Source organism: Fusarium pseudograminearum, chromosome 2 (assembly GCF_000303195.2).
Source record: "Fusarium pseudograminearum CS3096 chromosome 2, whole genome shotgun sequence".
In the NCBI taxonomy this organism is placed as follows: domain Eukaryota; kingdom Fungi; phylum Ascomycota; class Sordariomycetes; order Hypocreales; family Nectriaceae; genus Fusarium; species Fusarium pseudograminearum.
Genome location: NC_031952.1, coordinates 2,548,180 through 2,562,181, shown reverse-complemented (window position 1 = coordinate 2,562,181; position 14,002 = coordinate 2,548,180). Strand labels below are relative to the sequence as shown.

At 49.5% G+C, this 14,002-nt stretch overlaps 4 protein-coding genes across 4 annotated transcripts, besides 1 other annotated feature; 1 reads left to right on the top strand and 3 right to left on the bottom strand.

Moving 5' to 3' along the window:
- Window positions 1-281: 281 nt before the first annotated feature.
- On the bottom strand, window positions 282-1,774 carry FPSE_07744 (uncharacterized protein; the record flags this gene model as incomplete). Its single annotated transcript, XM_009260862.1, has 2 exons — window positions 282-1,359; window positions 1,416-1,774. 2 exons carry the CDS (start codon window positions 1,772-1,774, stop codon window positions 282-284), a joined length of 1,437 nt encoding a protein of 478 aa, XP_009259137.1.
- Window positions 1,775-2,205: 431 nt separating this feature from the next.
- Window positions 2,206-4,944, top strand: FPSE_07743 (uncharacterized protein; the record flags this gene model as incomplete). The annotated part of the gene is made up of 3 exons (XM_009260861.1): window positions 2,206-2,655; window positions 2,707-4,698; window positions 4,762-4,944. The coding sequence occupies 3 exons, from the start codon at window positions 2,206-2,208 to the stop codon at window positions 4,942-4,944; spliced, it is 2,625 nt and encodes an 874-aa protein (XP_009259136.1).
- An 859-nt stretch (window positions 4,945-5,803) lies between these two features.
- On the bottom strand, window positions 5,804-7,326 carry FPSE_07742 (uncharacterized protein; the record flags this gene model as incomplete). Its single annotated transcript, XM_009260860.1, has 4 exons — window positions 5,804-5,964; window positions 6,018-6,531; window positions 6,577-7,019; window positions 7,074-7,326. The coding sequence occupies 4 exons, from the start codon at window positions 7,324-7,326 to the stop codon at window positions 5,804-5,806; spliced, it is 1,371 nt and encodes a 456-aa protein (XP_009259135.1).
- A 1,372-nt stretch (window positions 7,327-8,698) lies between these two features.
- Window positions 8,699-8,718: a microsatellite.
- A 1,540-nt stretch (window positions 8,719-10,258) lies between these two features.
- Window positions 10,259-13,023, bottom strand: FPSE_07741 (uncharacterized protein; the record flags this gene model as incomplete). The annotated part of the gene is made up of 5 exons (XM_009260859.1): window positions 10,259-10,275; window positions 10,332-10,756; window positions 10,810-11,197; window positions 11,252-11,396; window positions 11,446-13,023. The coding sequence occupies 5 exons, from the start codon at window positions 13,021-13,023 to the stop codon at window positions 10,259-10,261; spliced, it is 2,553 nt and encodes an 850-aa protein (XP_009259134.1).
- Between the last annotated feature and the right edge of the window lie 979 nt (window positions 13,024-14,002).

Genomic DNA, 14,002 nt, shown 5'->3' with positions numbered 1-14,002 from the left:
TGTGTTTCGCTTGTGAGGTAACTCGCCCAAATCTTCGGTTAGAGTCTCAACGATTGAGACGCAACTGGTATGGCTATTTCTTGCCTTTCAAGAGCATGGTTTATTTGGTTCAAGGGTTGGAGATTTGTGTTGAATGCTATGTATGGTGTTATAACAAACGCCTCGGCAGCTCAAACCAGCTGCCCTTTTCGCAATTCTATTGATGCTATTGGTATGGTACCATATTGTACAATGATAATTTACATATTATTTTTCCATGTCTTATAACTTTATCAAATCATCTATTTAGCAGCTGCTGCCGCCTTCAATCGCTTCTCGAGAAGACGAAGGGTAGGCTTGGGGATATGTAACCTGTGGGCCAACACAATGGCCATGGTCAAGACACCCAGAGCACCAGCTTGGTGAGCTGCGGCGAGGGAGATAGGCACCATGTAAATGAGAGTGCTGATACCGAGAGCGACCTGGAGCGATACCATGTGGAAAAGGCCGTTGGCACCTTTCTTGATGTTGGTAGGGAGGGTGGCCTTGACACGTCTGGTGCGAGCATAGATGAATAGAGAGAGAATGGAGGTGAAAGTAGTCACAGCAAGGATTCGGTGGTTCATCTGGACAGTACTGGGATTCTCAAGCATGTTGCGCCACCAGAGATCGGAATGGTCCTCCTTTCGCGAGTAGAACTTGTCAAAGAGCTCCTGCTTGGGAGGGAAGATACCGAGACCCATCTTGGGGAATTCGTTGTAAATCAGTCCAGCGTCGAGACCAGCAACGAGTCCACCAGACATGGCGGTAGTGAAGGTCAGCGCGGCAAGGGCAAAGACGACACGGCGCATTGTGCGAAGACCAGGCTGGCTCATTTCGCCAATCTGCTTCATGGCTGCCTCAGGGTTCATGAGCCAGCGGCGAGTTCGCAGAACGGTAAGACCAGAGACAAGCATCCAGGAGTAGCAGACGAAGGCGGTGGCAAGATGGGTAGTGAGACGGTACTGGGAGACACGAGGGTGAGAACCAGGAGCGAACAGATCATCCTTGAGACCAGACTTGACCATCCACCAGCCGATAATACCTTGAAAACCAATCAAAGCGGAAATTCCAGCAAGGTTCAAAGCCATCTTGGGAGTAACTTTGCGACGAGCAACGAGGTAGGTAGTAGGGATGACAAAGGTCAGGCCAATGAAGCGACCCCAGACACGGTGAAACCATTCCATAAAGTAGATCTTCTTGAACTCTTCGAGGTCCATGTGAGGGTTGAGAAGCTTGAACTCGGGCGAAGCGCGGTACTTTTCGAATTCGGACTCCCAGTCCTCCTTGGACATAGGGGGAAGTGAACCGGTGACAGGTCTCCATTCAGTGATACTCAGGCTGCCTTCATGTTAGCTGATTCTCTCAATTGGTGTAAGAGATGGCATATAGTGTACCCAGACTCGGTCAATCGTGTCAGACCACCAAAAACGACAATACCAAAAACACTAACGGCGCTGCCAATAAGCCAGAGGCCGACGCCCTTGGGGTTCGACTCAGGCCATGCCTTCTTGGCAGCTTGAGAAACAGAGGGAGATGCGCGAGCGGAAGCCTGCTCAGCAATGGATCCAATTGGCTTGCTCACGGCAGCATCTGCGTAAAATCGCGACCGTGCGGCGTTGAGAACTCGAGAGGGTATGCTCCGGGGAGCAGTTCGAAGACATTGGTTGCATACGAAGAACTTTGAAGGCCCCGATGCTGTAATCGAGGCCTGGAAGAGTAACCTCCGGAACCCAGGGGCGAAGGAGGACGCCATGATTGAAACCAATGTTCTTGAACAGGAGAGCAATTGGAGAATGACGGAGAAGTAGTGGCTCAGTTATAGATCATACGACACAATAAAACCGCCATCTGATCCATTCCGATGTGACTCGGTATTCGGTACTGGTCAAGGTTCGTTTCAGTAGGAAAGGACCCCACAGCAATCAGTAATTTACAACGATCATGATAGGCTTATCTCACAAGCCATTTCTACTGTCCACTCCATTACCCGCATATAAAATCCGTTCATTGGGTGCCCCGCCAAGGGTCATCTCACCGCCAAACTTTTTTACACGGCAGAAAAGTTGGAAAAAAGTGTTACATGGGAAAGCTGTAACGACACCAGTCAACCATCTCACGTCGCAACCCGGTCCTGCGAACCACCACAATTCTCGACATTTTGGACACTAAAGCTCGAGAAATACAATGGGTGGACGACAGGCCCACGGAAGGTCCCTTGTGGCGGCTCCCAAAGCCAAAGCCGCCAACAAAAAGTCAAAAGCGAGATCACAAAAGAATGCGCTCGACGCATTCGGTATTGCGCAGGAAAACTTTGCGCCCAAACAAAAGCGAACACCTCGAGCGAGAGGGCTGGATGCCGAAATAGAGAGAAAACATGGACGAGACGACGAGGAAGATGATGAGGACGAGGAAGACGAGGAGGAACCCCAGAGGAAGAAGGCCAAGAGACCCAGCAGAGCTGCCGATGACGACGCCGACTATGGAAGCGACAGTGAGGGAAACGAATGGCAATTAGGAGGAATGCAAGAAGACGATGAGGACTCCGAGATTGAGAGTGACGATGCGCTTGGCGACAGTGACGAGGGCAAGTTCGATGGCTACACGTTCCGTGGAAGCAAGTCAACAAAGCACGAGGTAGGTTTATTCCATGCAAATTACCCAGGTTCAAGTCTAACAAACGGAAAGGACGACGATTCAGAGGACGATTCCCAAGACGATGAGGGCGAGACCCTCGGCGCAGACGCAATCGACTTAGCAACCGCTCTTGATCAGTTCGAAGAGTCAGACGACGAGCCCCAGCAGAAGGATCAATCCGAGTCTTCAGAGTCAGACGATGATGCATCCGACGAGTCAGAAGAGGACGATGAGGACGACGGCGACTCTGACGATTCTAATGCCGAAGATGCAGACCCAGAAAAGATGCAAGGTCTAATCAAGCAATTTGGAGGCCAAAAGGATGATGGAGACGAGAAGCCAAAGGCAAAGGCCAAAATTAGCCTGAGCGATCTTGGACTGACCGGTATCAACGACGCCAACATTAAGAAGTCCATGAAGCTTATGAGCAAGGAAGAGAAGGAAAAGCGCCCCGGTGTTTCCAAGAAGTTAAACGTGCCTTTGGCAAGGAGACAACAGGATCAACTTGACCGAAGCGCAGCTTACGAAAAGACCAACGAGACTCTGGACCGATGGAACGACACAGTCAAGCAGAACCGAAGAGCAGAGCATCTCGTGTTCCCTCTGCCCCAGAACTCTATGACTGCTGGTCTTGACACTACTGAGATCCAGCCCCTGAATATCTCCAAGCCAAGCAACGAGCTCGAGTCCACCATCATGTCTATTATGGAGCAGAGTGGTCTGACTATGGACAAGCCCAAAAAGCCCAAGGAGAAGGAATACGACGAAGAGGGCAATGAGCTCACTCGCAGGGAGGCTCTCGCTCGCAAGCGTATAGACCGTGAGGAGGCAGCACGAGAGGCTAAGCGAGCCAAGCGCATCAAGAAGATCAAGAGCAAGGCTTACCACCGAGTTCACCGAAAGCAGCGTGAGCGTGAGCGCGAGGGAGAGGAGGACGAGGATATTGATTCTGAAGAAGAGCGCGAGGCGCAAGATCGCCGACGTGCTCTGGAGCGTGTTGGACAGCGACACAAGAACAGCAAATGGGCCAAGCTTGGTAACAAGACAAAGCGAGCTGTGTGGGATGACGAGTTCCGTACTGGTCTTACTGAAATGGCTCGCAAGGACGAGGAGCTCCGAAGGAGAAAGGAGGGTCGTGCTGGTGGCTCCGACGAGTCATCCGAGTCTGACAGTGACTCGGATGGTGGTGAGGCATCCTTGCGTCGCGATTTGGCGGCCCTTGAAGAAGAGGACAACGTGCCTCAAAAGGGCTTGATGGGCATGAAGTTTATGCAAAAGGCCGAGGCTGCCAAGAAGGAGGCCGACGCGGCTCTCGTCAACCAGATCCGACGAGAGCTCGATGGTGAGGAGTTTGATGGATCTGCCGATGAGCTGGAAGAGGTTGGTCGACGGCAATACGGCGCCGCAGACGGTAAGCCATTCAAGCCGGCTCTCGAAACATCAACCCGGGTGTCCAAAAAACGCAAGTCCGAGGATGACAGTGACGACGACATCGTGATAACCACCAACAGCGCTGCCTACAACCCCGCTGTTCCCAACATCACATCCCTCTCCGAACCTGCTCCCTCAACAACCACAGGCAAATGGTCCCGTGGTGAGTCGCGAAGTAAGAAGAACAAGAGCCAGTCCACAAGCAATGTTGGTGATCTCGACCTCATATCTCACACCCTTGTCGCCGAGCGTCCAAGCAAGTCCAAGTCAAAACCCCAAACTGCCGATGAAGGTTCGGACGCTGAGTCCGATACTGACCTGCATCTCCCCATGGCGATTCGCGATCAAGAAATGCTTGACCGTGCCTTCGCCGGCGAGGATGTTGCAGGAGACTTTGAGGCCGAGAAGACGGCTATTGCTGAGGATGAGGATGACAAGATCGTTGACAACACACTCCCCGGCTGGGGGTCATGGGTTGGCGATGGTGTGAGCGCAAAAGAGAAGAAGCGACACCAGGGCCGTTTCCTAACAAAGGTTGATGGTATCAAGAAAAGGGACCGCAAGGACGCCAAGCTGGACAAGGTTATAATCAACGAGAAACGCATCAAGAAGGTAATATATCCAACCAACATCCTCGCTCCGCACCAGAAAAGACCGTATGCTAATATCTCCCAGAACGACCGCTACCTCGCATCCCAGCTTCCTCATCCCTTCGAGTCCCGCCAACAGTACGAGCGCTCCCTACGTCTACCAGTCGGACCAGAGTGGCAGACAAAGGAGACCTTCCAGGGCAGCACCAAGCCTCGCGTGCTCATGAAGCAGGGCATTATTGCGCCCATGTCCAAGCCCACAATTTAGACATCCCGTTCGAATATACACTGGTACATAAAATTGGCGTTAGAATCAAAAGCATGGTTTATCAATATCTTCTTCAAGTTGACTTGGTGAAGGAATTGTGTGTATGGAATTGGTTCCCTTTCAAGATATGTGTTTTCAAATTAGATGATCCAGAGTTGCTTACTGTCTAATAATACAACGGATTCAAGTTCTACTGCCTTGGCCACAGGCATCCTTGCCATCGAGACCCGGAGATCACCGGCTCTCTGATGATATAGGTTACGTACATTCTTACTTGAGCGCCTCGCCTGCGATGTCCAACGACTGAATTGGTTGAGCCAAGTCATCCTGTACACGTTAATCATCAGATATAAGACTTAGAGTCAAGATGTAAAGCTTTGAAAGCATTGATTTAGTATTTAACCAACCTTTTCGTGCTTTCGCCATTCCTCCTCCGACCTTGCAGTCCAATCATATAAACAAGAAAACTCCAAAACAAAAAAGTGTAGGTTTCCAAGTTGGCCCAACAAGACGAGATCTTGTTCCTCTTCCTCATTTCTTTTGACACAATGAAAATGCGCGTATGCAACTAAGACCCTCCATTCCTCCCGATGCATTCCAAGGCATGGTGAGCCTAAGACTTCCAGAATTGCAGTCCAGTCCAGCGGACTGCATCCCTTTAGTAATACAAATATGAAAAGTCAACTCAATTATTCGATTGCGGTTCTAACGTATTGTCGACGCCACTAGTTTCAGCGGCTTGGCTGGATATTCAGTTCAAGTGACTTGGGTAGAATAAGTCACAGTATTTAGAAAGGGCATGTTTATAACACAATACTCGATTAGTAAAATGTCGATGCACCGGGTGTGGCTCCAGCACTTAGTTGCCAGGGTCCATAACATCAGTTGGGGTGGCGTAGAAGGCCAAGGCAATGATAATATAGAGACCCATAAGCATAGCACCCTCGAGATAGTTCGACTTGCCATCCTGGACCGTATAAGTCACAACAAGGACAGAAACGGCAAATGCCACAGTTTGGACTACGTGATTGTTAGCGAGTGTACGTACAAATGTCAAGATTCTAGAAACTTACAGGTTTCAAAGTGAAGGGTCATCTCGGCTCCAATGATCCAGCCGACAATGACGAGGAAGGGGGTGACCAAAAGAGCAATCTGGATAGATGAACCGATGGCAACGCCCATAGCAAGATCCATCTTGTCACGGACGGCAACGACAACAGCTGTGACGTGCTCGGCGGCGTTTCCAACAATGGGAATCAAGATCAGACCAATAAATCCACGGCTGATTCCCGAAGTAGTGACAAGATCATCAATGCTGTCAACCAGATAGTCGGCACAGACAGTGACCAAGACGGTAGTGACGACCAAAACAGCAATGGCAGCAACAGGGCCAATAGTGGGCTCCTCCGGCTCGCCTTCCTCGTCTTCCTGTGGGTTCTCGGCATCGAACAGGTTGCTGTGTGTACGGAGCTGGAAAACAAGATAAAGAACATAAAGCAAAAGCAGAATGATGGCGGTACCACGGGACAAGGTGAGAATGCTCTGTGCCTTTTCCTTGGAGCCACTCTGATCCAAAACAGCATATAGCTACAAAAGTTAGTTGAGTTTTGAAACTGATTTTTTTATACATACAGCAGCTGGAATGACAAGCGAGGCCGAGGACAGAGTCATAAGAGAGCAAGTTGTCTGGGCAGTGGCTGAGGAGAAGACCTGTTCTCTTCCGTTGCCAGACTCGCCTCGATGAATGATGCCGCCAAACAAGAAACACATTCCCATGACAAGAAGAAGGTTTGAGAGGATGCTGCCAAGCATTGAGGCCTGGACAAGCTCGATTTCGTTTCGCTGAAGAGCAACAATGCTGACAATCAGTTCAACGGCGTTTCCGAAAGTAGCATTCAGCAGGCCACCCAGGGTGTCGCCGAGCTTTAGAGAGAACTCTTCTGTCGCAAACGAGAGGACAGCGGCGAGCGGGATAATGGCGAAAAAGTTAATGGTGAAGACGGCAGTGGAATTCCAACCCATCTTACCAGCGATGATGCCAAGAGGCACCATGACCAGAAGAAAGTTGACATAGTCTATTGAGCAGTGTTAGATGGGTATGCGCTTAAACGTGGAGGTCGCAAACGTACTGCTGAGAAGAGTGACCTTGGCGATGTGCCACGAATAAGCCAGGCTCCTGATGGCAATGTTCTGGTTGTGGATGCCAGGGGTATGCTTCGAGTCGAAGAGGAAAGTCATAGTACTCGAGTCTCGGCTGAGAGTGACATGGCCGTTGCCGTTGCCATTGCGACGGCTGGTTGTATCGTGAGCCGACGAGGCACCGCCATTGATGAGCGGGCTGGTCTCGTCGGCTGCTGTGTGGTTTGCGTGTTTGCTCGACATTGATCGTCTTATTTGAAGATTAAAGGCTGGAAGAGCTGTATGGTGAATCAAAACACCGGCATGGTCAGCGATTGGTCTTTTATTGATAATGAGCAAGCAGTGTTTAAACTTCAAAAGGCGGAGGGAAGCTCTGAACACTAAGCAGTCAAGCTCAATAAGGCAAGAACAAAGTTAGCTCAGGGAAGGTTGCATGGTAGGCTGACTGGGCCTGGCCTAGAACTCTTGGCCGCATCTCCATGGGCGATTGCTTTGAGCTTGTTTTATTCTTGATAGGGTAAGGACCCTGCTGCGCCATATTCAACGTGCAAAGATGTGAAGATGCCTGATGCTGGCGCGTGGACAAAGACTCGCATGTGCAAAACGCGCAGCGCTTGCTGACGACGGGAGGTGTACAACGAAAGCAGGCAGGGTTCGAGTCGAGGTAGATGGATGAGAAAGGGCAAATCAGCATACATTGAAATGAACGGACTCTAGTGGAGAGCAGTGTCGAATGTTGTCGCGTCGTCAATACACTTGATCGATGACCAGGTGCGCTTGATATCTCGTATCAAGTAATAAACAACGTTCATGCGTCCCTTTGTGTCGAAGGAACAGGAACAAGAATGGCAGGAGTGGGATTGAGGTTGAAAGAAGGACAAAATAACGATGGCCCAGGCATGGGGCGTAGATTAAGTTAGGTAGGATATACGGACACAATCGTGAGTGGCGTCTTCAGTCGAGACCCCCATGAAAGAAGCTAATCTTGCACTTTGTCTCGTTCTGGATGATGTGTGGCACTCTGTGCTCAATGCAGGGATGGTGACGGTGATGGAGATGGACGGGTCTGGCAAAGAAAGAAGTTGGGCCGAACGAAAAGGCAAATGACGATTTGCTTTCCACAATGCCAGGGGTATTTACGCGATGAAAGTGTGTATATAGGTAAGTTTATAGGTGTGATGCTTTGAAGGAGAGTAAAAGGAAACGAACAAGAAAAGCGGCAGGTATTCACTCACAAACCATGGCTGGAGTTGTTTCTGGCTAAATCAGATCTGACGAGGAAGGTGTTCGATGGTGTCTGTGCCGGTAACTTGTCTTTGTCTGTGTTCCCCTGTTGCAGCGGATTGACAATTGCCGACTATCTAGTCGGTAATCTGGAATGGAATAGGAAAAGGCGCGACGAGATAGATTGCGATGGGAGGCGGATGACGATCCAATCCAGCTGGAAAAGAGGCAGTGACAGTGAGTGACCCACGCACGCTCAATGGATCTAAAAGAGCGAGCGGACAAGAAAGAAGCGGACGGGCGTTGTTCTCAAGCTACACAGCCTCTGGGAATATTCCAAAAAGCGGTGGTGACGATGCTGATGATTGATTGATATTGACTAGTGATGGTGGTTGCGTTGCGTTGCGTTGCAGAAACAAAAACCCGTTGCCCAGGAGGCCTCTTGCCTTGCCTTGGACCTTTCGAGTTGGTTGTACAGCCAGCAGGGAAAGAGCAACCTAAAGCCGGTACCCATGGGTTTGACGTAGGACATGGGTGGACTCTCCAGGGATCGACGACCCGACATCAACCAATCTCATTCAGCCGCTGACACCCAAGCTCTAGCTCTCTACTCTCCCATCGTTTTTTTAGCTCTTAGCCTGAGAGCTTGGAGCTCCTGCCGGGTTGTCTTGTCACTGAGGTTCATTTATTCGGCGCGTACCTCCCTGCCCGAGGTCCAGGTCCAATTGAGGGAAGCGCCGATTGCATTTTCCCAGGAGAAACAGGACGGCTTTCGGTTTAGTTTAGCTGGTGGCTGTGTAAAAAGCTTAAAACTTTACTCCGTACTTTGAATCTACTGTACCAGCGCTAGGATTCCTAAGGAATTCATTTCCTTATTGCTCTGAGATGGAATTGGTAGTATTGACTTTCAATTGATAGCAGTCATTTTAAATACGACTCAATTGTCCGGTCGGTTTGCGATTGTGCTTTTCTCGTGTCTTCTTGGCGCCGCAATAACCCCTTCTACCCCTTGTTTGTGGGCATTAGTCCCAGCTTTAGTTGTATTAAACGTCATGACGGAGCAAGAGAGTATCAGCTTACTAAATGAACTCCGCTATTCCTCTCTGCCCAGTAGTTTCTTTCTTTTCGCCTTGCGCAACTGTCGGATCTTATCCTATTAACTGCGCAGTATACATACGTATTCAGTCTCGTCCGACGTTGCCGACCTGCTGGGATCAACGCTGTGGCTGCATTTGCAACGGAACAGCGCATCGGGTTAAGACGCCGCCTCATAGGTCTATACTCGTGATACAAAGCAATGTCGTGCTAGCTCTCAGTTCCCACTCTCCTACATCTCATACTTTGTTGCCTGTTATCCGAAACAGAGACAGCAATTGCGCCAAACATACGAGAAACCTTCGATTTATACATAGTTCGTGTTCAAAACATGCACAGACTCTGACTGCCCCGTATTCAACCTGCCCCATTATATCCGAAGCAGTTTGCCAGTTTGTCACTCTTCTCACCTCTTTGGATCAACAATCTGCTTCTTGGCACTCATTTCAATCCTCCTCCGTCTTGGCGCACATCTTTCAGGGTCGTCACAACTGCACCCCAATCAAACTCACTTGACGTGTCATCATCAGCACGTGCTCTGTCCTGCGGTTTGATTGATTCCAGATGTTTCAACAAGGTTAAATCGAATACAACAAAATATTGAAAATAACGAATGAAATAGTAAATTACCCTGTCTAGGGCCCAGTAAATGCCTGCCGACCATTGGTAGTATCGGCCAGGTCAGGAATCTCCAACTCTCTGTCTTCTCCATCTCTCTCTATACGCCTGAAACATCCCTTCTTCTTTCTCTAAATGTACAAAGAAATCTTGTCGTCGAGGTATCGCTTGTCTATGTTTAATTGTTATACAAGGTGCTCCTAGTCATCCTAGCACCGGCGTCGATTTGCCATCTGCATTATATGCTACCCAATGCTGTCACAACTGTCAGTTACCGGTCTTATACATTGTATCAATAATGTGAAACTCACCTGCGGCATATGCCATATACCACGTTCTTGAAGCTCCGCCATCAATCCAGATAGGATCGAATTTGGATTGTGTAAAGAAGGACCATGCGGCATTGGGCTGGATGGTTGCGTAGTTGCCATAGATGATACCCTTCCATAAGTTGTTAAACTTGTCGACACGTCCCTTATTAAAGTAAGTGTCCCACTCCTGTTGAACGAACGTTCCTGTTCGAGCAAGGTTGGAGAACGGGAGAATGGGGATCATGTGAATGCCCTGTACCGCCTCGATATCTGCACTGAACCAAGTCGTGTGATGAACCTTGTTCTCAAACAAGATTCCTGCCACCTTGTTGCCGATGAAGTTCTTAGGTTGAACGGTATTAGTCGTGGTGTAGTAGTAGTATGCTTGCATAGCTCGTGACATGACTGCAAGCTGGAGATTGGCTCTGTACTTGTGGTCAGTTTCCTTCCTCGAATTGTATTACTTGACCAAACTCACCTCGCGACCATGTTAGTGTCCTTAATCACAGTGCCCCACATCTTCATAGCATAAACAGACATCATATCTTCGGAACTTGACTCTTGGTCCTTACCATCCCACATGGGGGTCAGGCCATGAGCCCAGCTATGTCCATGATACCAATCAAAGCTTCGCCACTGGGGGAAGTACTTATCACTGCTGCTGGGGTTTGCATAGTCACGGACGAGCGTGTTGACATATGCCTTGTTGGCAGCAAGCCACTTGCTATCCATCGATCCGATATAGGCAGCCGTGAGGACATGGTACCCGAAGTGGAAGTGGTGATCGTTGTAGTAGGTGTTGCCAAAGTCGGATCCAGCTGATCCAGACACGTAGGATGCAGTGGATACAATTCCACCCCAAACAGCTAATCGATCCAGTTAGCCAAGGTAGGAGACAGTTTCAACGGTAGTTAACTCACATTCATAAACAAGCGGGAATTTTTGCTTGTTTGAACCGAATCGGGCAAATGCTGTCTTGAGCTTTTCCAAACCAGCTTGTGCTAACGCCGTATCGCCTAGCATGTTGTTGATGACATAAACGACGGATCCAAACTTTGCTAGGGCCTGTACTGAGTTAGATCATAAACATTGAGAATAACGAGAGAGGTATTACCTTGCCGGAGAAGTACATCGAGTCGGTGTTGGACTGGGCATCCATATCTTGGGAAACCTCGGACTTAGCGATAGGTGCAATGATCTTTTTGGCATTAGCAGAAAGACCGCGACTGCCCTTAGCTGGATCCCATGGAGCAAATCCCATGTTAACGGGTAGCGATGGCTCGATCATGGTCCACGAGTTACCTCCAACGGCCTTGGCCACACCCTTGGTAAGCGTCTGCATACTGTATGTCCTCATCTCCTTCGTGGTTGCAGCATCGAACGAGCTGATGTGATGGGGAAGAGCAAAGATCCAGAGCTTTCCAGTCGCGTGGCCAGCTTTGGTCCAGGTGAACTTGTAAGTGCCTTGAGTGCCCACGTTGTTACCGCTAATTGTCATGCCAGTTGCATAGATACCACAACCGTTGTCAAGGACCTGTTCGGACTGGCCGACCTTGGGGTCCTTGGCAATCTGGATATGGCCGTAGAAGGGCTTCTGTGAAACAGCCAGACCGTTGTTGGTAACCTTGAGGGTAAGAGGGTCACCCTTGGTCTTGTAGGCATAAAGGCGCCATGTAGTTCCATCCTCAAGGACGAAGTTATACTTGCGCACGTCGGTCTTGGGGTCCTTTGTCACCTGAGTCATAGTTCGAAAGTAAACACCGGACTGAATCCAGGGCGTGCCGCCGCTGAAGTAGGCAGTTGTGAAAACGCTGCCTTGGTAAAGAGGGAAAGTAATTGTAGCGGCTGATTTGCTGTCCTTTCGAAGGTATGCCTTGGCAAAATGAGGGCTGATGGAGTCCATGGTCAGAACAGTGTTCTTACCGAGTTCCTTAGCTGATATAACCATGGGCTGGATGCTAACCGGGTTGGTGTAGAATTCAACGGCGCCATTAGCTCCAACTGGACCGTATGCACGTTTATCTGCATCGATGTGCGAGATGGACATGCCCCAGCTTGCTGATGGGCCTGTGCCCTTGGCCCATGTGAGAGAGTAAGGATAGGTATAAACGGGAGTGTTCTGATCCTCGAGATAGAAGTTGGAGTAGAATTTGTTGGTTCCAATAGGGGAGTTTTGCTTAACGGCATCCTTGGAAACTGGGTGAGTGTCCTTCCTCGCGAACATGGACAGAGGAGCGCCCGTGTCGATGGGGCTCGCAAAGATATCAGCAGCAGCAGCCATCTTGGATAGGCCAGAAGGTTCTGCGTTCTTGGTAGTAGTTTTAACAGGCTTCAGAAGGCTTGTTGGGCTGGGAATCGAAGTGCTCAAGACGGCTGGCTTAGTGAAGAAAGGGTTATAAAGATCCGTGACAATGAAACCCTCTGTGTGAGGCTCGACGTCGGAGAGAGATGGTAGAATCTGAGCGGTTGCAGTAGTGCCGACCTTGCTGGTGCTAACCTTGACGGTCTCGGTGACTGGAATAATGTCTTCCTTGGCGTAAGTTGTGGGGTACTCAAAAGTAGATGTTTGGATATCTCCTATCACCTCGTCGTTCAGGGACTTTGAGGAATCCTGGTCGGATTGTGGCAGGGCTGAAACTTGTCCCTGAGTTAGCCAAAGGAGCCACAAAGGCAAAATGTTGCGAGATCTCATAATGGGCAAATATCAAGTGTGAGTCCGCTCCGAACAAGTAGACCACGACCTTGACAAGACTGAGTAGGGCTGAATGAAGCTGGACATGGGATCAAGAGACAAGGGGGCTTCATGGCTCTTCTAATATAGTCGGCCCAGGGCCTGCTCCTCGACTCCCTAGATGCCATTGAGGACGGAAAACCACTAGTCGAGTGGCGCCGTGACTGATGAGACTAGTAGACACTTGCATCGGAGAATGAAATGAAGTGGACGTGTCTCGGGGGCACAGAATACAGAACAACATAGATGAACGTGGCTTACCTAGAGGCTAGACCAAGGCTAGAATCGACAGCCAAAAGAAATGTTGCACTAGGGATGGGGCTCAGGCCACTCAGAAGCTGGTAAAGATGCTGCAGGTCAGGGTAGCAATTCAAGAAATTGGATTCTTTAGGATGGCGTTTTGATAAGATGCTAGTTTAGTTGATTGATAGGAATTCGGATTGCGTCGATTTGAGGTTGAGAGAATGGCTGGAAATGTTTCCATTTTTATCTTCTATGTCAGGGTCTGATACTAGAGGAGATGAAGTTTGGCCATGTGCTCCAGAGACCTTGGCTCTTTCTTCGAGCTTTTGGTTTTGGGTATGATTGAAGATGAGGAAAGAGCATCGTGAACACACAAGACATGGTCCCCTCCCCTCATTCCGAATCAAGTGCTAGCGGCGCATGTTCCTGCGAGAAACAGAGAAATAGATCCTGGTGATGGATTCAATGAATGTGACTTGAAAATCTCAAAGGGGAAGTCCCTTGAATGCTCGTCTGTGGCGTCCGCGTGCCTGCAGTAGCAAGCGCCAAACTATTCCCTACCGAGCACCGCTTCGAGTAAGCTAATATTAGCTTCAGGAACTATCGATTCGCGATCATTTAGCATCAGGCATCACAAAGGGGGTTTCTCGCTTGAACTCTCGCCACATCTTGTAACGACGAACTATCCTACCTAGTC